General features: G+C 45.8%; 1 protein-coding gene across 2 annotated transcripts; it reads left to right on the forward strand.

The window, feature by feature from the left end:
* On the forward strand, positions 1 to 15069 carry MKRN1 (makorin ring finger protein 1). Of its 2 annotated transcripts, none has more exons than XM_069967621.1 (8): positions 1 to 256; positions 5589 to 5717; positions 5800 to 6002; positions 7805 to 8028; positions 9200 to 9414; positions 10910 to 11020; positions 12619 to 12760; positions 14562 to 15069. In XM_069967621.1, exons 1-8 carry the CDS (start codon positions 129 to 131, stop codon positions 14769 to 14771), a joined length of 1362 nt encoding a protein of 453 aa, XP_069823722.1. In that variant the 5' UTR covers positions 1 to 128; the 3' UTR covers positions 14772 to 15069. The 2 variants fall into 2 exon arrangements, with proteins under 2 accessions (XP_069823722.1, XP_069823729.1); XM_069967628.1 differs by having other exon boundaries at positions 5800 to 5903.
* Positions 15070 to 21663: the final 6594 nt, after the last annotated feature.

A 21663-nucleotide genomic window follows, 5' to 3' on the forward strand; every position in this document is an offset into this window, starting at 1 on the left:
TCTAATCGGCTCCTGTTTTGTTTTTCATCTCCCTCACCGGAAGTTTTGGACTGGCCGGCCCCGCCCCCTGCCGGAAGCATGTGATCCCGGAAGTTCCGGCGTCGTGAAGGAAGGGGGGATAAACAGGAATGGCGGAGGCAGCTGCGGCGGCGCCTGTATCTCTCCCATCAGCAGCCGCAGCAGCAGGGAAGAGCCCGCTGCCCGCGTTCCCGGATAATCCCCCCGTGGGTGGCTGGACTCGGCAGGTGACCTGCAGGTAGGTGGCAGCTCGGCGGTGGGTTATGTGAGGACACTGGCGGGGGGGTGGAGTTATACTGGGCAGGTGACGGGGGGCACGAGCAGGGGGGTATTAGGGGCAGGATGGCTGACAGGGGAGGATATATATATATATATATATATATATATACATGTGGGGGTATTAGGGGGCAGGATGGCTGACAGGGGAGGATATATATAGTTATATAGTGAGGTATTGGCACTAACATGGGGCTATTAGGGGCAGGTGGTGGGGGCATGATGGCTGACAGGGGAGGTATAATATATATATAGGTGGGGGCAATAACATGGGGGGTATTAGGGGCAGGTATGGGTATATATAACCTCCCCTGTATGTGTGTGTATATAAATATATATATATATATATATGAGAGAGTGTATGGAGTTGGGCGCACTAACATGGGGGTGTTAGGGGGCAGATGTGCAGAATGATGGCTGACAGAGGAGGTATAATATATATATATATATATATATATATATATATATATATATATATATATATATATATGAGGTGGGGGCAATAACATGGGGGGTATTAGGGGCAGGTATGGGTGTATATATAACCTCCCCTGTATGTGTGTATATATATATATATATATATATATATATATATATATATATATATATATATATATATATATATATATATATATATATATAGAGAGAGAGAGAGTGTATGGAGTTGGGCGCACTAACATGGGGGTATTAGGGGGCAGATGTGCAGAATGATGGCTGACAGGGGAGGTGGAATATATATATATATATATATATATATATATATATATATATATATATATATATATATAAACAATGGAGACCTTACATGTACACAGTTGGTCTTTGTGCTGCTGGGGGTCTCGGTGATGGGACCCCCACTGATCAGCTAGTTATCACATATCCTGTGGATTGGGAATAAGCAATTTAAAAGGTGAGGGCCATGTGGTCTCCGTAGTGTGATGTATGGGGGGGGGGGGGGGTCTGGTCGCCTGGGCAACTGTGTTTTCCTTGCACCGATAATAAGGTTTGTGTGTGTGGAATGCACTGGGTGTGAGATGGTTAATGAGGCGACACAATCCCCCGGTGTGACCTCTGCGTCTACACACATCAGCCTGGGTATACCGAGGGCCTTATAGATGAGAGCTTGTTCCACAGAACGATTATCATTCATACACTCGCTCCAACGACTGCTCGATCACTAAACGTTTTTGTTTTTTTTGTTTGTTTTTTTACACACGTGGGAACATGAACGATATATGTAGTGTAACGATTATTTTGCGATCGTTACATGTCCGTTTAAAACGTTCACCGGGGTGACCATGACCATACGACACATCTACTTTTTTTACGAACAACTGAAAGTTTTCTAACTGTACAAACCGATTAGCGAATTATCTTTCAAAGACCAACGATTTGCTGAAAAACAATTTTAAATGACTCGCCAACGATTTTGCAGTTGTCGTCCGCTCGTTTACAGCTATTCCACGGAACGATTATCGTTAACGAGCGGTGGTTGGAGCGAGTTTATGAACGATAATAGTTCCCTGGAATAGGGCCTTTAAAAGGAGGAGACATTGTAGAAAGCTAAAAGAAATCGTTCGTACGTCGTTGATCATTTATTTAGATCTAACCCTGAAATTATCGTTAATCGTTCGCTGTAATTCCACGTTCGCTCAAGTTCCACGTTTTTTCACTAATCGTTCAGTGTAATTGCACATTGTTCATTGTTTTGCTGGGATCAGAAGGAATAAATGATCATAGTAACGATCGCAATAACAATCGTAGTAACGATTGTAACTAATGACCATCGTTCTGTGTAATATGGTGATTAATTTCACGATAAACAATCTTGTTTGCGATTATTTATCGTTAGTCGCCAAAAATCGCTCCGTGTAATAGGGCCCTTAGGGGGCTCTGATACGTTACCAGTCTGGCACCATCTGAATGTCATTGAAGGTTCGGCGGCTTGTATTCAAGTTATGGGAAGAATTGATGATTGGGGAAAGTTCCCTAGAGATGGAAGCTGCGTCCTGATTGGCAATGGTTTTTCACCTGTGTATACTGTATGGTGTTTGTGTGTGTGTGTGTGTATACTGTAGGGCTGTGATCACACCTGGGACTTTGCAGCACGTCAGGTAATTTACATGACAAAGCTTTGTGTACTGGAGCTGGAGACAGTCGCTGGGTTTTCCCTACTCTATATGAAGTGTCTCAATGGTCTCGAAGTATCTGTCTGCGTCTTAGGGCCCTATTCCACCGGACGATTATCGTTCGCATAATCATTAACGATCTCTAACGACCGCTATTGCGAAAGACCTGAAATCGTTCACTCATTTCCATGGAACGATAATCGTTACTTATGATCGTATTTGCGATCGTTATTTCTTCGCTACTGCGTTCGTATCTACTGTGAACGACCAAACGACGTCTTATTCAATGCGAACGAGCAACAATAAAAATAGGTCCAGGTCTTATAAAGCGATCAACGATTTCTCGTTCGGTCGTTAATTGTTAACTGCATTTCAACCGAACGATTATTGTTTAGATTCGAACGATTTAACGATAATCTGAACGATAATCGTCCGGTGGAATAGGGCCCTAAGGGTCCTATTCCACGGGCCGATGGGGGCCCAATCAACGATGTAAACGAGCACCGATCTTCTAGATCGGTGCTCGTTTACTGGGCCTATTCCACGGCCCAATCGTTGAGCGAGAGCTGTAGGGACACTGTTACCGATGTCCGTGCAGCCCTTGCACCATACATTACCTGGCAGGACTTCTCCTCCGCTCCATCTTCCTTCCCGGGTCCCGCGGCGCAGCATCAACTCCGGTGCGGCCTGTCTCAGCTGTCAGACCGCTCAGCCAATCACTGGCCGCAGCGGTCCTGACCAGTGATTGGCGGAGCGGTCTGACAGCTCAGTCAGGCCGCTTTGGAGCTGCTGATGCTGTGCAGCGGGACCTGGGGAGGAAGACTGAGCGGAGGAGAAGCCCTGGCAGGTAATGTATGCTGCTTCTCAAATCGTTGGGCGCCCACCGCACATCGCTATTCAACCGTAGCGATGCGCGGCGGGGGAACGATTATTTTAGGTCTGGCCCTAAATAAACGATCAGCCGATGACACGATCATCGGCTGATCGTTATCTCTATTCCACCGAGCGATAATCGTCCGAATCGGGCCGATTATCGCTCCGTGGTATAGGCCCCTCTTTTATTTTTTAAACAATTGAAGGCTAACGATAAACGATCGCAAACGATATTGTTTATCGTTAACCTGAAATCCTTCACCATATTACACAGGACAATAGTCGTTAGATACAATTGTTACTATGATCGTTATTGTGATCTTTACTATGATCGTTTATTCCTTCTGATCCCAGCAAAACAATGGACAATGCGCAATTACACTAAAGGATTAGTGAAAAAATGCGGAACTTGAGCGAACGAATGTGGAATTACAGCAAACGATTAACGATAATTTTAGGTTCAGATCTAAATCAACGATCAACCTACGAACGATTTTCCGATCGTTGCCTGCAATTACACAGGACAATTATTGTTTAAATTCGAACGATATAACGATTTTCTGCACAATAATTGTCTCGTGTAATAGGGCCCTTACATAGGAGTAGACCTTGGGACTCTCTGGCTCGATGTTTGAAAATTCGTAAGAAAAATCGTTATTACGATAGTTTTTAAGGTCACTTAAGCCCATCTTTTACATAGGGTAAATCGGTGAAAAACTGTGTAGGCGAAGCGATCTGCGAATTTTCAGCGAACGACAAACGATGATTTTTGGACATGTTAAAAGATCAAAATGAACGATTTCTCGCTCGTCGTTTGATCGTTTGCTGTGTTTATATGTACGATTATCGCTCAAATGCGATCGTTTATGCGAAAATTTGAACGATAATCGTTCCGTGTAAACGCAGCATTAGATCTGACCCTAAAATTATCGTTAATCGTTCGCTGTAATTCCACATTCGTTCGCTCAAGTTCCGCATTTGTTCACTAATCGCTCAGTGTAATCGCACATTGTTCATTGTTTTGCTGGGATCAGAAGGAATAAACGATCCTAGTAACAATCGTAACGATTATCGTTCTGTGTAATACGGTGAACGACTTCAGGTTAACGATAAACAATCTAGTTTGTGATCGTTTATCGTTAGTCGTTAAATCGTTAAAAATCGCTCTGTGTAATAGGACCCTAACCAAGTATCACCTGGACTCCTAATGAACAGCGGCGCTGTGTGTCCAGAATGCAGATAGTCAAAGGTGTAACAGGTAGAAGGACGGTCACGACACCGAGCGATAATTCGATCAATCGTTTAATGATTTTGAAGCTAAGATTTGATTTTTATAACGATCACCATTTAGACGTGAAAAATCGTTTAAAAAATTGTTATTGCCATCGTTTTGAGATCGCTTAAGCCCATCTCGCACACAGGGTGAATCTGTGAAAGACTGTTTACACGAAGCGATCTGCGAATTTTTAGCGAATGACCAGCGACTATGAGAACACGTTGAAAGATCAAAATGAACGATTTCTCGCTCTTCGCTTGATCGTTCGCTGTGTTTACACAAGCAGTTTATCGTTTGAATGCGATCGTTATTGCGAAAATTTGAATGATAATCATTCCGTGTAAACGCAACATTAGTCGGCTACATATCCACTAATACACAGATGTGCGTGCTTATTCTTTGGATGGACGATGGAATCCACCGGTGCATAGAATGGAGTCTGACACGGGCACCCGCCGCAGTCCTCGAGCGGCGAATTCAGCAACGGATTTTCCCTCAAATTTCCTCAGCGTGCACATACTCTTAATCGGTATAAGGTTTATAGGGCTTTCCCTACTGACAGCTGACAGATATGAGTGGAGATAGGGGATAACTCACCAACCCCTTTGTTCTGAGAGAGGTAAGCTGCGGTCAGAGCCCTCTGGCTGCGTCTTACACCTTCCCATAGAGAACACCGGAACGCTCACTGTGTATGGGGAGGACGGAGAGAGAACTGACGGCTTAACGATATTGAAGATGTGTGGGGGACCTTCCTGAAATTTCACCTCTTGAGACGTGGGGGTTGGGTTAAGTCGTGATCGTCACATGTGGGGGGAAACTAGGCTGCACAGTGTCTCCGATATTGTAGAGCCACTCTCTGTAGTTATTGGACATCACATGCGGTTGTGTCTCGAGATCCTATCATATATATCCAAAATCCAGAGTCCCTGTGATGAGGCTTTGACCTCCTCAGACAGGGAGTGTTGTCATGGGGACAGTGCCGGTTCTCTTTCCCACTTTCTCCTTTGTCTCCACAGATATTTCATGCACGGCGTCTGCAAAGAAGGAAACAACTGCCGCTATTCTCACGATCTGTCCACCAGCCGCTCTGCGATGATCTGCAGGTACTACCAACGCGGGTGCTGTGCTTACGGAGACCACTGCAGGTGGGGGGCGCCACCGCTCACATCAAGCGTTAGGAACAGAGCTGGACCATTATCCTTAATGTCTTCCCTCCTCCTCTTCTAGATATGAACACACAAAACCACTAAAGCAAGAAATTATCGGAGACGCCTCCGGGGCCAGGAGCAGTCCACCCGAATCCCTCCCGGAAACCAGCAGCGACATTAACAGTAAGAAGGCAGCTAGCGAGGTGGCAGCTGGGGTCTCCCAAGCTGAAGACTGGGTCAATGCCGTGGAGTTTGTGCCGGGGCAACTCTACTGCGGACGGGGTAATTGCTTGGGAGGGAACTTTGGTTTTATGCAGTGTCTATGAACGTGATCTATGTCCTAGTCGTGACGTCTGTGCCGTGTCCAGTCCCATCCAGGTATCACAGATCCATGTTTAGCACTGATGACCGATCCAGATCCCATCCTGGAAGATCAGGAAGGAGGAGAAGGCCTTTCCTGATTTTCTCCGATTGGATCTTGTACTGTAACACAGCCACATGCGTATGGTAGAGCCACATGCAGAAAGTAGTGTAACATTTTGGGGGCCAATAGCCCCTTAAAAGTGTATAATTTTCTGACACAAGTTGATGTGATAATTACCTTTACAGATTTATAACATAAAATCTCCAGCCTTCCAGTACTTAAAAGCTGCTGTATGCCATGCAGGAAGTGGTGTATTTTTTTTTTTTTTTCTAGTCGTAGGGTACGTTCACACCACAGAATCCGTGTGGAAGCTTCAAGTGGATTCCGGCAGATATTTGCCGGCAGATTCCATCGTCCACCCAAAGAATCGATGTGTGAATTCTTTGGGCAGATGGAGGAATGTGCTGGCAAATATCACGAATCTATGGAATGGGCAGAACTTCAAGCAGAGGCCACCCGGCGGAATCCACTCGAAGTTTCTGCGCGGATTCCATGGTGTGAATGTACTTTGACACCGTGCTCTCTGCTCTGGAACTGTCCAGAGCAGCAGCAAGTCCCCATAGAAAACCTCTCCTGCTCTGGACAGTTCCTGACATGGACAGAAGTGGCAGCAGAGAGCACTGTGTCTGACTGGAAAGAATACACCACTCCCTGCAGGACATACAGCAGCTGATAAGTACTGGAAGACTAGAGATTTTTAAAAAGAAGTAAATTACAAATCTGTATAATTTTCTGACACCAGTTGATAGTTCCCCTTTAAGTTTGTCATTGGGGGGCCACCGTTATAAGTTAATATATAACAGAGTACAGAAGCAGGACTAAATAAAAAAATAATAAAAGCAATGCAGGAACCCCCAGCACTTAGTTTTGTTTTTTTTAATTAGTGAAGGAACCTGCATTCCCTGCAGCGCCTCCACAGGCCACATGAAGCATTACACACAATTACTATAAAGTTGTATGTGCTATTCTGAGACCCTGGAACACTGTATGACACCCTCTCCTCTAATGTGTCCATAGACTTTATAGTAAAAAGGTAAAGCAGCCGACGCCATCAGCCTGAGCTCCCATTACCAGTGAGTCCTGTCAGTGTGCGAGGTCTCCAGGGAGCAACGAGGAGATGGCGGCGGCTGCTGTTGTGTACTTGATGCCCCGGGGGAGGGGGTGGGGCTCGTACACCTTCCTCTCCCTGGTGCCTCCGTGCCATAAAGTAAACAGGCAGATGCTTCATCGCGGGGTCTCTGACAAGGACAGTGGGTTCATCTACTACTTGTGTCTCCAGATGTTCGTAGCTAGATGCATCCATTGTTCACATAGACATCGTGATTGTAGGGAATCTAGATGCAAAGACCATTGCAGCCATATTGGTTGTCAATGAATTTGTATCCAGTTTTGCTCTCCCCCCTCCCCCACTCCCGGAGTGATGTGGTCCATGATGTATGGTGGAGTTGTAAAAGAAGAATGCCAGAAATGTGGGCCGGGCCCTGCGGATGGAGGATCCTGCTATGGGCATCATGTTACATGATCTGAGGTTTGGGCCCTAAACACTAGACAGCCCCCCCCCCCCTTTGCCTCAGGGATCATGGCCGCTGTGTATGTAGGAGATCCTTGCAGTATTATCAGGCTTCTCTGATGGAATCATCCTGCTTTGTATAACCCGCAGCGCCATCCGGCCCAGACACGGACACTCAGGGAACCGCACCTCAAGAGGAGAACAAGGAGCAGCCGGCCGACCCGGAGCTGAAGAAGCAGCTGTGTCCATACGCCACCGTGGGGGAGTGCCGCTATGGAGAGAACTGCGTGTACCTGCACGGAGACCCGTGTGACATGTGCGGCCTACAGGTGCTTCATCCGACAGACACCTCGCAGAGATCTCAGCATATTAAGGTGAAGAGATGTCGGATAAGTGTTCATACATCTCATGGGTCCTGTATGATAGATAGGGAACCTTCTGGCCTCCAGCTGTTGCAAAACTACAATTCCCATCATGCCTGGACAGCCAACGGCTGTCCAGGCATGATGGGAATTGTAGTTTTGCAACAACTGCATTGTTAAAGGTTCCCTAGTAAAGTTGAGCGAACTTTGAGCATCCTCGAGTTAGTCCGAACCCAGCCACACAGCTTTTCATTAGAGATTTGTAATTTTATTTCTATTAAATTAAATGTCCAGTCTTCCAGTACTTATCAGCTGCTGTATGTCCTGCAGGAACAGGTGTATTCTTTCCAGTCTGACACAGTGCTCTCTGCTGCCACCTCTGTCCATGTCAGGTACTGACCAGAGTAGTAGCAAATCCTTAATAGAAAACCTCTCAGACTGGAAAAAAATACTACTTTCTACAGGACATACAGCAACTGATAAGTACTGGAAGACCCAAGATTTTTATTTATTTATTTTTAAATTACAAATCTCTGGCACGTGCTTGGTCTGGTTCTTTTGAAAGAGAAATTTGGGTGAACTACCCCTTTTAAACTTTCAGCTTTGCATCCGGATTTGGGATAGTTGATCCACGGCTGCCAGGGCATGCTGGGAGTTGTCGTCTTACTAAACCAGAAAGATCCAGCTCTGCATTTGTTATCCACACAATGGATGCTGGGCATGCTGGAAGTTGTAGTTTTGCAAAAGCCTGAAAAGCAGATTGCGGATTGTTGAGATACATGATGGCCACCTATAGCCTCAGGCTGCTGTGGCATGCTGGGAGTTGTAATTCTTCAATAGCTGGCAGTCATACATGATGGCCGCCTATAGCTGGCATTAGAGATTCTTTAAGATATTTTGCATCTCTTATTTCCAGTAGGCTTTGCAATGTTATGAGGCCAGCCATACATTACAGGCAGCTGTCTCACCCCCTCCTCATCCATAAACATGGACGCCTAGTTGAGCCAGGTTTGTTGCTGTAGGAACAGATGAGCGCGCAGCTGCCAGACACCTGATGCTGGCTCTCTCCAGGGAACCCGCAGGCTCCAGCGTGGAGCGTACGCTATGATACACGGCGGACTGACTGATGTTTGTTACCCGCTCTATCCTTAACAATCATCCATAATGTTTATTTCTCCTCCAGTCTTGCATCGAGGCCCACGAGAAGGACATGGAGTTGTCATTCGCCATCCAGCGCAGTAAAGACATTGTGTGCGGGATCTGCATGGAGGTGGTCTACGAGAAAACAAACCCCAGCGAGCGACGTTTCGGCATCCTGTCCAACTGCAGCCACTCCTACTGCCTGAAGTGTATCCGCAGGTGGAGGAGCGCCAAGCAGTTCGAGAGCAAGATCATAAAGTGAGTTGGCCTCATTTCGTCATCTGCAAGACTGCTTGTCAAGTCAGTGATGGGCCGAGCCGGGGACCGTGTACTGCATCCACAATGGCCGTGTGCGCTCACTGGATTCACCTAGTAAAGGTCGTCATTAGAGATGAGCGCAACTCAGTCATGCTGAAGTCCCAACTGTTTGGCATTTGAATACTGGTAGCTGAAGAAGTTGGATGCAGCCTTAAAGCCATAGGTCGTAGCCATCTTTTTTTGGCTACTGGTATTCAAAAGCGAAGGATTGAGCCCTCATCTCTAGTTGTCTTCTAAAATTTACATTAAAGGGAACCTGTCACCCTGGGAGAGAGGGCCAGACCCAACCCCGTCCTTGATAGAGCCGCCCCATACTTACCCCCTCCTGCTGCTCCCCTCACCAGAACATTGCCACCGCTCCTCTGCACACTCTTTATTGCTTCAGGGACTGGGGGCATCGGATTAATTTATGCTCGTTTATATAATGTGGGCGCAGAGGAGCGGGGGCGATTTCCTGGCGAGGAGACCAGCAGGAGGGGGTAAGTATGGGGGGGGGGCTCTACCCAGGGGTGTTGTGGGTTTTGGCCTTCTCTCCCAGGATGATAGGTTTCCTTTAAAGGGAACCTGTCACCCCCCGTGCCGGGGTGACAGGCTCCCGACCCCCCGTTAGAACCCCCCTATACTTACCTTATCCCGCCGGGTCCCGCTTCTGGAGGTGGTCGGGTGATGAAGATCTCAGCCGCTGCAGCCCGGCGTGCGCGCTGAGAGATGAGTCCAACGCTCATAGAGAATGACAGGAGAGTCCAGCGCTCCATCATTCTCTATGGGTGTTGGACTCATCTCTCAGTGCGCGCCGGGCTGCAGCGGCTGAGATCTTCATCACCCGACCACCTCCAGAAGCGGGACCCGGCGGGATTAGGTGAGTATAGGGGGCTCTAACGGGGGGTCGGGAGGCTGTCACCCCGGCACAGGGGGTGACAGGTTCCCTTTAAAGGGTTGAAGTCTTCCCATACTTATTAGCCGCTGTATGTCCTGCAGGAAATATTGTTTTATTTCCAGTCAGACACAGTGCTCTCTGCTGACGTCTCTGGCCGAGACAGGAACTGTCCAGAGCAAGAGATGTTTTATTTGGGGATTCATAGGAAACCGAGACGTCAGCAGAGAGCACTGTGTCAGACTGAAAATAAAAAATTTCCTGCAGGACCTTTTTAGTGTTATGTTTTTATTACTCTGGTACTATTTGGGGGGGGGGGTATTTCCTGGAAGTGCAGCACCCACCGATCGATCACTAGAACGAGCCATAAGGACAGAGAAGCAGCCAGCTGCGTGTTTCTCTTCTCGCTTCTGGTGATCTGAACGCTCGACATGTCAAACTGGACCTGTCAAAAGATTTAAAGTGACGGCGGCTATTTAACAACTCTAGATCATTCTTTTCGTAGTAGTAGAGACCGCCAGAGGAGCGAGTGACCCTATCCCTTTGTTTCCCTGCGCGCAGGTCGTGTCCAGAATGCCGCATCACCTCAAACTTCGTCATTCCAAGCGAATACTGGGTGGAGGAAAAAGAGGAGAAACAGAAGCTGATCCAGAAGTACAAAGAGGCCATGAGGTACAGTCCACTCTGCTAGTATTGTGCAGTGAGAGATGTCCGTTTTTTGCATAGAATAACATGTGACCGCATGCTATCATCTGTAAGGGCCTTTACACAGAGATTTATCTGACAGATTTTTGAAGCCGAAGCTTGGAATGGATTTGAAAAGAGGAGAAATCTGTCTTTTATGACCTGTTCCCTGTTTAGTCAGTTCCTGGCTTTGGCTTCAACAATCTGTCAGATAAATCTGTGTGAAGGTGCCCTAACCCTTAGGAATACACTAGTTACTGATGTGTAATTTAAAGGGGCAGTCACACAGGGGGTTATTGTACTAGAGGGGGCCTGATAGCCCCCTCTTCCACAATAGAGATCAGAAAGTAGGCTATACGTTGTACAGGTCCTGATTATACATGAGATGTTAGGTTAAATAGGGCAGTGTCCCCATCCTGTGGCTCTCTGCCTGTTGCAGAGCTATAATCTCCACTGTACCCTAAGAGCTGAGTGTTGTCTGGCCGTGATTTTGGGCAACAGCTAGAAAGCCGCAGGTTGGGGAGCACTGATCTCGAATGCAATTCTGACTTGAGGTGAACAGAAGTGTGCATATCTTCACTGTTTAAATTTTTTTTGCAGAAATCAATAGTACAGGAGATTTTAAGAAACTTTGTAATTGGGGTTTATTAGCAGAAAAATGCATTTTTATCATGAAAAAGCAGTTTGAAGCTCTCCCCCCTGTCTTCATGGTTTTCTATGGGGAGGGGTGGAGGGAGATGAGGCACCAAAACAGGACAACAAAGAGTTAATTTACAGCTACATCACCGGGCTATCTCCTCTGAAGTCAGCGCTGACTTCTGAATACCGGCTTTCACACAGTTCCCGCTGTGTAATGCTTTGTTCTCTGCTGGCGACTAATCTTCCTCCTCTCCATAGGTTTCACAGGGCTCGACTGATTTCCTGATTATGAGCAGTGAATGAGAGAGAGAGGAGGGGGGGGGGGGGCTGGGTAAAGTCTTTCTGAATGCAGATAATGGCAGATTTGCCTAATAAAACCAATTACAAAGTTTCTTAAAATCGCCTGGACTAATATTTTCTGCAAAAAAAAAAAAAAGACAGTGACACATTATTGCCATCCCTACATATATCCTTGTAGCCGTATAGTGTAACTGTCTTGACAGCTGCTGCCCGATCAGCGTTTGGATATCCCTGGAGACCGTAACACGCATGATCCCTATTCTGATCCACAGTCTCGCCGTGTTCATAACTTCTAGGCGTAGAGAAATCCACCAGACGCCATGACAGATTCACTTTAATTTGTAAGCATGCGATTATGAGAACTTCCTGCAGGTGGCGCTTTTACACAGAAGTTCTGTGCAGCCATATATTTCCTTTTAGTCTTTATCCTTCATTACTCCTTTCTCCGGAGCCTCCATAGTGAAGTGTTCGCTGTAACACAAGATGTCATATAAAACCCCTCAATGGGACCCGGAGAGCTCACTCCACGTCTAACAATGGGCGTAAAACCAGTCAGACCTGTACCACCCAGCGAGCGGGACTTGTGGCCTCACTCGCTGTCACTTGATTTCTAACAAATCACTCATCTTTTTCCACTTCTCTTCCAGCAACAAATCTTGTCGGTATTTTGACGAAGGACGCGGCACCTGCCCATTCGGAGGCAACTGTTTCTACAAGCACGCGTACCCCGACGGGCGTATAGAAGAACCACAGCCGCGACAGAAAGGGGGGATGTCCAGTAGATACCGGGTACGTTTTTATAGTGTTCATCTATTAGTGATCGCAATGTATGACACCCAGAGTATTGAACAGGAGTCCATTGATTTGGATAGGACAGGGGTCGGGAACCTTGGCTCTCCAGCTGTTGCAAAACTACAATTCCCATCATGCCTGGACAGCCGAAGGCTGTCCAGGCATGATGGGAGTTGTAGTTTTGCAACATCTGGAGAGCCAAGGTTTCCGACCCCTGGTATAGGCCCTGGAATTGAATCCAGTCCCTTTAGTGTAACCTGTCATGCAGTATAGGGATGGGTTTCCATGTCATCATTCTGATTAAGGGCCCTATTATACGTCCCAATTGGGGCCCGATAATAACTGTAAACGAGCGCCGATCTGCTAGATCAGCGCTCGTTTACTGGGCCTATTACACTGGCCGATAATCATGTTAACAAGGGCTGCAGGGACATCAGTAACAATGTCCTAGCAGCCCTTGTTTAAACTCTATACATTACCTATCCATGCTCCAGGGCTCCTCTTACGGTCGTCTTCTCCCCGCGCACTGCAGCTCCAGAGCAATCTGTTTCATCTGACAGGCCGCTCAGCCAATCACTGGTGATTGGCTGAGCGGCCGTTCAGCTGACAGGCCGCTATGGAGCTGCAGCGCACAGGACCCTGTGAGAAGCAGAGCGCAAGAGGAGCCCTGCAGCATGGATAGGTAATGTGTACAGTTTTGAAATCGTCAACCACCGGCCGCGCACCGCTATTACACGTAGCGATGCACAGTCGGCACCCGACAATTATAGGTCCAAACCTATATCAGCGATCAGCCGAAGATCTTTGTCATCAGCTGATCGTTGTGTTTATTACACGGAGCGATAATCGGTCAGATAGGGCCAATTCGTCTGATTATCGTTCCGTGTAATAGGGCCCTTACTCTCACAGGTAGGACCAGCACAGAATAGGTTATGCTTATACCCAGAGTATGTTAGAAAGTTGCCCAATTCAGTGATTTCCTCCAAAGTGGACGTCCTACCAAGGTAATGGAGATACAGCCAGGTGCATGATGGGAGAAGGGAGTGTTCAAAGATCACTGTCCTATACAGACAATGGGGTCTGAGGTTATATAAGGATATGTCCTGAAATACTCTGTACTGCTGTGAAGACTGATCTTGTATGATACCTTCTCGCCTGTCATTGCGGGTATTGATATGAGATGGAGGATCGGGATCTCACAGCAGCACAGTGTGTCTTTTACAAGATCTGAGCACCATTTTTTTTAAGTGTCCTTGTCAGTACAAGACGTTTGATGTGTAAAAAGTTCATGATCAGGGTGTGTGTGTGTGTGTGTGTGTGTGTGGTCTTGATGTTCGCTGAAATAAGGTGGGGGGGGGGGGTCCCGTAGGCTGACTTCTCATGGAAATATAGTGTGAGACCCCGACGGATTAAAAATTTTGACGTGATTTTATTTTTATTTTTTATTTATTGCTCCCTTAAATGCTCTGTGCTGCTGTAAGCTCCTGATGCTGCCTTCTATAAGATCAGAGCCCCCCTCTTCTGAAATGGTGACTTAACGCGAGCTGGATATAGGATGGGGGAACCTTTAGCCCTCCAGCTGTTGCAAAACCACAACTCCCATCATGCCTGGACAGCCTTCGGCTGTCCAGGCATGATGGGAGTTGTAGTTTTGCATCAGCTGGAGGGCTGAACATTTCCCATCCCGATATAAGAGATGTCACAGCAGCACAGTGTATTTCAGGAAAGACGGGCGGGTTCAGTTTTCCCTTCCATAAGTGACCCCTTCCTTATATTCACATCTTTCCTTCATGTTTAGGCCCAACGCCGAAACCGATTTTGGGACTTCGAGGAGCGAGAGGGCAGCGACCCCTTTGACAACGACGACGAAGAAGTAATGACCTTTGAACTGGGCGAAATGCTCCTAATGCTGTTGGCAGCGGGCGCCGACGACGACCTAACAGACTCGGAGGACGAGTGGGACTTGTTCCATGAGGATCTGGACGATTTTTATGACCTGGACCTATAGCGCCAGTCAAAGGAGTTTGGACTGTCTGGGCCGCTTCAGACAGTAGCTATTTCCTGTGGTGTTGTGGCAGTGCCTGTGTTTCTCCTAGGCAGGCCTATCAATTCCAGGTGCTGTTGTAATAATTTTTATCCTGATGTCTGTCTTTTCTCCCCCCCCTCCTCATTTTTCCTCCCCCCTCCTTACCCCCCAGAGTGTTTGTTTCTCTGTTTCGAGATAAAAAAAAAAAAAAAAAATGAAATAAAGAAAAAAAATTAAAAACAAAATAAAAAATACCACACAAAATGATAAAACATAGAAACCACGTCCAGTTCTGCTTTATATCATTATGGGTAAGATCTGTAGTAATAAGTCAGGGGATGGCTTTAAGTTGTGGACCTCTAGGTGGCGCTGATGTAGTGGAGATGCAGATAACGTTCATCAGGGTGGACCTCTAGGTGGTGCTGTTGTAGTGGCCATGTTAATAATGGACCTCTAGGTGGCGCTTCTCTATTAAAAAGTTGCATGTACCTTTTTTTAATTAGTAAAAAAAAAATTTATTAAAGTGTCACTATTTAATTTTTTTTTTTGCAGAAATCAATAGTACAGGCGATTTTAAGAAACTTTGCAATTTGGTTTATTAGCCGAAAAATGCATTTTTATCATGAAAAAGCACTTTGAAGCTCTCCCCCCTGTCTTCATGGTTCTCTATGGATAGGGGAGGGGTGGAGGGGGAGATGAGGCACCAAAACAGGACAACAATGAGTTAATTTACAGTTACATCAATTTACAGTTACATCACCGCACTATCTCCTCTGAAATCAGCACTGACCTCTGAATACCAGCTTTCACACAGGTCCTGCTGTGTAATGCTTTGTTCTCTGCTCTGCTGCCCAACTGATGTTAAAAAACGAGTCGAGATTTCCTGATAATGAGCAGTGACTGAGAGAGAGGAGGGGGGGGGACCTGGGGAAAGGCTTTTTGAATGCAGATAATGGCAGATTTGCCTAATAAACCCAATTACAAAGTTTCTTAAATTTGCCTGGACTATTGATTTCTGCAAAAAAAAAAAAAGTGACCCTTTATATAAAAAAAAAACAACGCCACCCCTGTTCCCAGGTTGTGTGTGTGTAACACAAACAAGAAAAAGAATGCCATAAACTGGAAAGGGTGGCACATCCAGAATAAACCGACTATATCCAAAAAATACCGTATAAATAATAAAGAAATCTTTATCGATAAATAGAACAACAGGTGCCAAACAAACACATTAAAATCATTTAAAATACACACAACACATAAGGGACTGTGTAAAATAAACACAGACCCAAAGATACCCCGACATGCACAATCGTAACGACCCCCCCCCCCCCCCCCCCCCCCCCCCCCCCCCCCCAAAAAAAAAAAGGTATTATGGTACAGGCTTCTAGGTTAAAGGAAAAAGTCAAATCTGCAAACCATGATATGTGAGCCTGTACCCTAGAATGTACAGAGTGTATATTGAGCCATATATAGCTAGCCATAAAGGAGTTTGTATCACCATGAGGGGAGGTCCATGTCGAGGTCCACTAAACCCCCACGCGTTCCGTCTCAACACCGAGACTTTCTCAAGGGTATTGAAGTCCTACAAATATCACATATAAATAGCACCGTCATTAGAAAAATTGGTATCCATACTCGCATGCTACTAATTGTGATAGAAAGAAAAAGAAAGAATAAGGAACAAGTATAGAAAGAATTAGAATACGGATAAGTAAATGATAGTAACACATTATTCTAATTCTTTCTATACATAATTTTTTCTATACTTGTTTCTTATTCATTCTTTTTTCCTTTATGTGTGTGTGTATACGGAGGAGACAACCCGTTCACTGCACTAGACTGTCAGCAGATTCATTCCGCTGTGCGGTGTATCGGGTTGTCCATAGTGGCATCAATAAAGTTGGGCAGAACCTACGTCATGCCTGACGTCATAGGGGGAGTGTCTTTCGGGCTCGCGCATGAGTCCGGAGACGCCGCGGCCATGTTTAGGAATGCAGAGCAGACCATACCTCATGGGCAATCTATCACAATTAGTAGCATGCGAGTATGGATACCAATTTTTCTAATGACGGGTGCTATTTATATGTGATATTTGTAGGACTTCAATACCCTTGAGAGTCTCGGTGTTGAGACGGAACGCGTGGGGGTTTAGTGGACCTCGACATGGACCTCCCCTCATGGTGATACAAACTCCTTTATGGCTAGCTATATATGGCTCAATTTACACTCTGCCACTCCTTAACTAGTACATTCTAGGGTATAGGCTCACATATCATGGTTTGCAGATTTGACTTTTTCCTTTAACCTAGAAGCCTGTACCAAAATACCTTTTTGTGGGGGAGTCGTTACGATTGTGCATGTCGGGGTATCTTTGGGTCTGTGTTTATTTTACACAGTCCCTTATGTGTTGTGTGTATTTTAAATGATTTTAATGTGTTTGTTTGGCACCTGTTCTATTTATCAATGAAGATTTCTATATTATTTATACAGTATTTTTTGGATATAGTCTGTTTATTCTGGATGTGCCACCCTTTCCAGTTTATGGCATTCTTTTTCTTGTTTGTGTTGTATATGCTTCCATGCCATATTGGGTAGAGCACCTTCTGATATTTGAATTAAAAAGGTAGTGCCTTGTCCATAGGGTTTAAGTTAGTTTGTGTGTGTGTGGGGGGGGGGGGTGGTATTACAATTTAGCTGTATTCACTTTAATGGAACTGAGCTGAAAAACTATACCCAAACGTGAGGGCAAGAGAGGCGTTGTTAGGGTGGGTTCATACTGAGGAATTTGCGCGGATAAACTCAGCGGAATTCCGCAGTATGTCCGCGCGCTTTTCCGCCGGCTCCATAGACACCATTCTATGGGCTATGTCACTTCTTTCGGCGGATAGCGGAATACACCGGCCCATAGAATGGTGACTATGGAGCTGGCGGAAGGGCGCGCGCCCATAATGCGGAGTTTATCCGCGAGAATTCCTCAGTATGAACCTACCCTTACTGTGAAGAAAGCGGCCATGTTTTTCTAAGCCTAGATAACCCCTTTAAGGTGCATGACTAAATATAGGCATGTAACCTGTAACTGTTTATTTCTACAGGGAAATTAGTGACATTCAGTGTACCCAAAGCTAGAGTTAATGCCATGCAAAACTCTTGAAGGGGTTATCCAAGATTAGAAAAAAAAAACCACAGCTACTTTCTTGCAAAAAACAGTGCCACCCCTGTCCTCGTGTTCTGTGTTGTATTACAATTCAGCTCCGTTTACGTCAATGGAAATGAACTGCAAAAACCCTCACCCAAATTTGGGAAGAAGATTGGTGCTGTTTCTGGAGGAAAGTATCGTGTTTTTAAGCCTAGAACTTGGTATATGGGTGTACAGGCACCTTTTTAGGATCAGGTGAGAGTTTGTTGAACCCTACTTTTTTGGGTTTTGGTCCAGGGTGTATAGTATTTTCCACTGCAACAGGGTCTATAGACCAGCAGTGCAATATAATGTTGGGTATGAGAGATGTTATCAGGGTTGTAAGTAAAATAAAAAACTGATAACACAGTTTTCTGTGTGCTGGTTCTGGTACAGACCTGTGTCTCCATGGTTACAGACTACAAACAAACAAATGTGTAGTCTGATACTGCAGCTAAGTTTAAAAAATAAAAAAATCTTCAATTGTTGGAACACTGCAACTTTCAGCACGGCCACACTAGTGTCTGCTGTCAGGGCATGCTGGTAGTTGTAGTTTCCCTACAGGAAGAGAGATACAGATCTCTGCTCTGATAAAATAACAGGTGAGAAGCGTGTAGGTTTATCTGCGTTCCTTAGTTTTATAGTCACGTCTGGTGTCAGGTTTATGACCATCCTGTGTGTGCAGTTGGCATACAGTGCCAGGCTGCAGATGAAGGAATGGGGCATTGTTAGGAAATGTCAGCTTACATTAGATCCTGGTCTAACCAGTTTGTATTGTTTATTGGCACCAGCTGTCTGGGAGAGGAATAGTCACAGCCTCTACAGGAGGGCACCTATTTTTGACTGTATAAGCCCATGGTCTTTAAGCTGTGGGAGAACTACAACTCCCAGCATACTGTTGTCTCCCAACATCGCTAATGCTCCATGTTCCAAAAATAAATACGTTAAGGAGGGCAGGTGTATGTTAAAGGGAGTGTCTGACCTCGGCAAGTTCTGCTTTCAGGTTCTTTTTAAAGGGGATGAGAAAAACAACTAGCCTCTTTCTTCCAGAAACAGCACCACGCCTGTCCTGTTTGTATGTAGTATTTCAGCTCGGCTTTTTTTATTTTTTTTTTAAGTAAATGGCATTAAGCTGCAATACCACACCTAACCTGAGGACAGGTGTGGTGCTGTTTGGGGAGAAAAAAAATATAGCTATGTTTTTCTAACCCCTTTGGCATATTTTTAAACAATTTGGCTTCTACTGCTTAGATTATAAGCAAGTGGCAGGAATCTATGGCAGAACTCAGCAGGTGTTTAGTTTCTCTGCAGCGCCGCCACTGGACAAATGAAGTATTACATACTTCCCTATAAAGTTGAATGAGCCACCCCGGTAGTGCATGAACATGCTGGGTCCTCCAGCAAGATGACTCTTTTCTGCGTTACTGATGGAGGTACTGAATAGGGATGGTCCGAACCCGCCGAGGTTCGGGTTCGGCTGAACCCGAACGCTCGACATCTGATTACCGCTGTCTGCCCGCTCCATGCAGCAGGCGGATCCAGCGGGAGGAACGCCTGGAAAACTGGGATGCAGCCTATGGCTATGGCTGTATTCCAGTTTTCCAGGCGTTCCTCCCACTGGATCCGCCCGCTGCACGGAGCGGGCAGACAGCGGTAATCATTGCGGATGGTTCGGGTTTGTACGAACTCTGTTCGGACCATCCCTAGTCCTGAATGTAGGATTCCCTACTCGTACATTATTAGGTTTCTAAACCAGACATCCCTTTAAAAGATTAAAGGGGTTATCAAGCGCTACAAAAACATGGCTACTCACCCCCCCCCCCCCTCTTGTCTCCAGAGCTTAATTGAAAACCACAACTGAACTGGAGATGAGAGGGGGAAAAGTCATGTTTTTGTAGTCCTGGATAACCCCTTTAAAGCGACTCTGTACCCACAATCTGTCCCCCCCAAACCACTTGTACCTTTGGATAGCTGCTTTTAATCCAAGATCTGTCCTGGGGTCTGTTCGGCAGGTGATGCAGTTATTGTTTTAAAAACAATTTTTAAACTTGTAGCGCTGTGAACGGCCGGGGCTTACATTAGTATATGCATTAGGCTGGCACCACCTCTCCGTCCTTCCTCCCCACCCTCCTCATTATTAGGAATGATCCAGGCAGATTGCTTCCTATTCCCCAGATTTGTGCATAATGAACATGGGCTGGATCGTTAATACACCTGTGCAAAGCTCAAACAGCAGTAAATGTTCCTGGATCATTCCTAATGCTGAGGAGGGTGGGGAGGAAGGACGGAGAGTGTGTGTCATCCTAATGCATAAACAAATGTAAGCCCCGGCCGTTAGACACAGCGCTGTAGGATTAAAAGTTGTTTTTAAAACAATAACTGCATCCCCTGCCGAACGAACCCCAGGACAGATCTTGGATTAAAAGCAGCTATCTGAAGGTACAAGGGGTTTGGGGGATCAGATTGTGGGTACAGAGTCGCTTTAAGTGTAGCCCTGGCTATTTAGGAGCCGTCAGTCCCATAAGTCCTGAAAAACATCAGTTTTATGGAAGAGTAACACATGACTGCAAGGTCAGACTACACAGAGTTTGTTTGTAGTCTGTTGCCATGGAGACATTTAGAACCTCTATACACAGGCTGTTTGCAAAGTTGCATCCTATTTAAGAAGCACTGGACAGAATAACAGTAAATTGCTTTAACTAGTCCCTGTTATTCCTCAGATATCAATATCATAGTGTTTATTACATGGTTATAATAGCAGGGCCTCAGAAGCTGCCGCACCGGTCACTGCTGAGATACTACACAACCTTTGGCCAGGTAAAGCTCAATGTCAGGCAGGAGCAATAAAGGCTACAAATCACGTGCAATACCCTCTGTTCATACTATCCATGTTATCTCTGAGCTGATAACACAGAGATTGCTTATTGGATGGGTCATTTATGGTCTTTGGCCATTATGGGGGAGGAAAGTTTCTCAGATTAGGGTCCTCTCTGACCCTCATCCTGCTGGAATCTGTGGACCTGGTACCTGTATACTATAGATAGGTGATGTGCCATTCCCTATATATCCCTATCGCAATAGCTGGCACCTCCATCTAAATATAGTCCACAGCAGGTAGAGCCTATGGAATGGCTTCAATGTTGTCTAACCAGCTCATCTCGGACGTCACACACTGGCATCCGTCCACAGATTCTTACACGATTCTGGAGGCGTGTGTCATGAATGCAGTTAGCGTGATTAAATGGTGTTTACGAGGCTGTAAAGATGGTTGTTTGTGGCCGATCCATGACTTGTAAAGCTGAGAATAGTTATTGTGATGGATCCTGGGGGTGTTCTTTAAGTAGGGTCATCACCTTAATTGCGTATCTAAGATAAGCCAGTATCTTATTGTTTGTATAGTGAAGTTCCAAATTATCAAATTGTAAATGCAGAAATTGAAGATTTGCGCCCAGATTTCTGCCACCGATGTCTTAGGACATGACTGGGAATGTAAGCCGAGCCAGGCAGCTCTCAAGAAGGAGAAGTGACCCATCTACAGACAGATTAGGTGCAGGCTGGATACATAGAGTTGTGGGACCAAAGGGATATGGTTTCTCTGCAGTCAACCAGCACCCTGCTTTACTACTGACGGGAGGCAATAACCTCAAAACAGCTGTCTATAGATGGATAAACTAACCTTCTTGAGCGTTGTCTGGCTTG

The sequence above is a fragment of the Dendropsophus ebraccatus genome, chromosome 1, assembly GCF_027789765.1.
Source record: "Dendropsophus ebraccatus isolate aDenEbr1 chromosome 1, aDenEbr1.pat, whole genome shotgun sequence".
Lineage (NCBI taxonomy): Eukaryota > Metazoa > Chordata > Amphibia > Anura > Hylidae > Dendropsophus > Dendropsophus ebraccatus.

Excerpts from the sequence above, each read along its gene's own strand:
- MKRN1 (XM_069967621.1), top strand. The coding sequence starts at position 129 with ATGGCGGAGGCAGCTGCGGCGGCGCCTGTATCTCTCCCATCAGCAGCC. Across the intron at positions 6,003-7,804 it reads GCAACTCTACTGCGGACGGG|CGCCATCCGGCCCAGACACG; the intron begins GTAATTGCTTGG and ends TATAACCCGCAG. Across the intron at positions 8,029-9,199 it reads AGAGATCTCAGCATATTAAG|TCTTGCATCGAGGCCCACGA; the intron begins GTGAAGAGATGT and ends TTTCTCCTCCAG.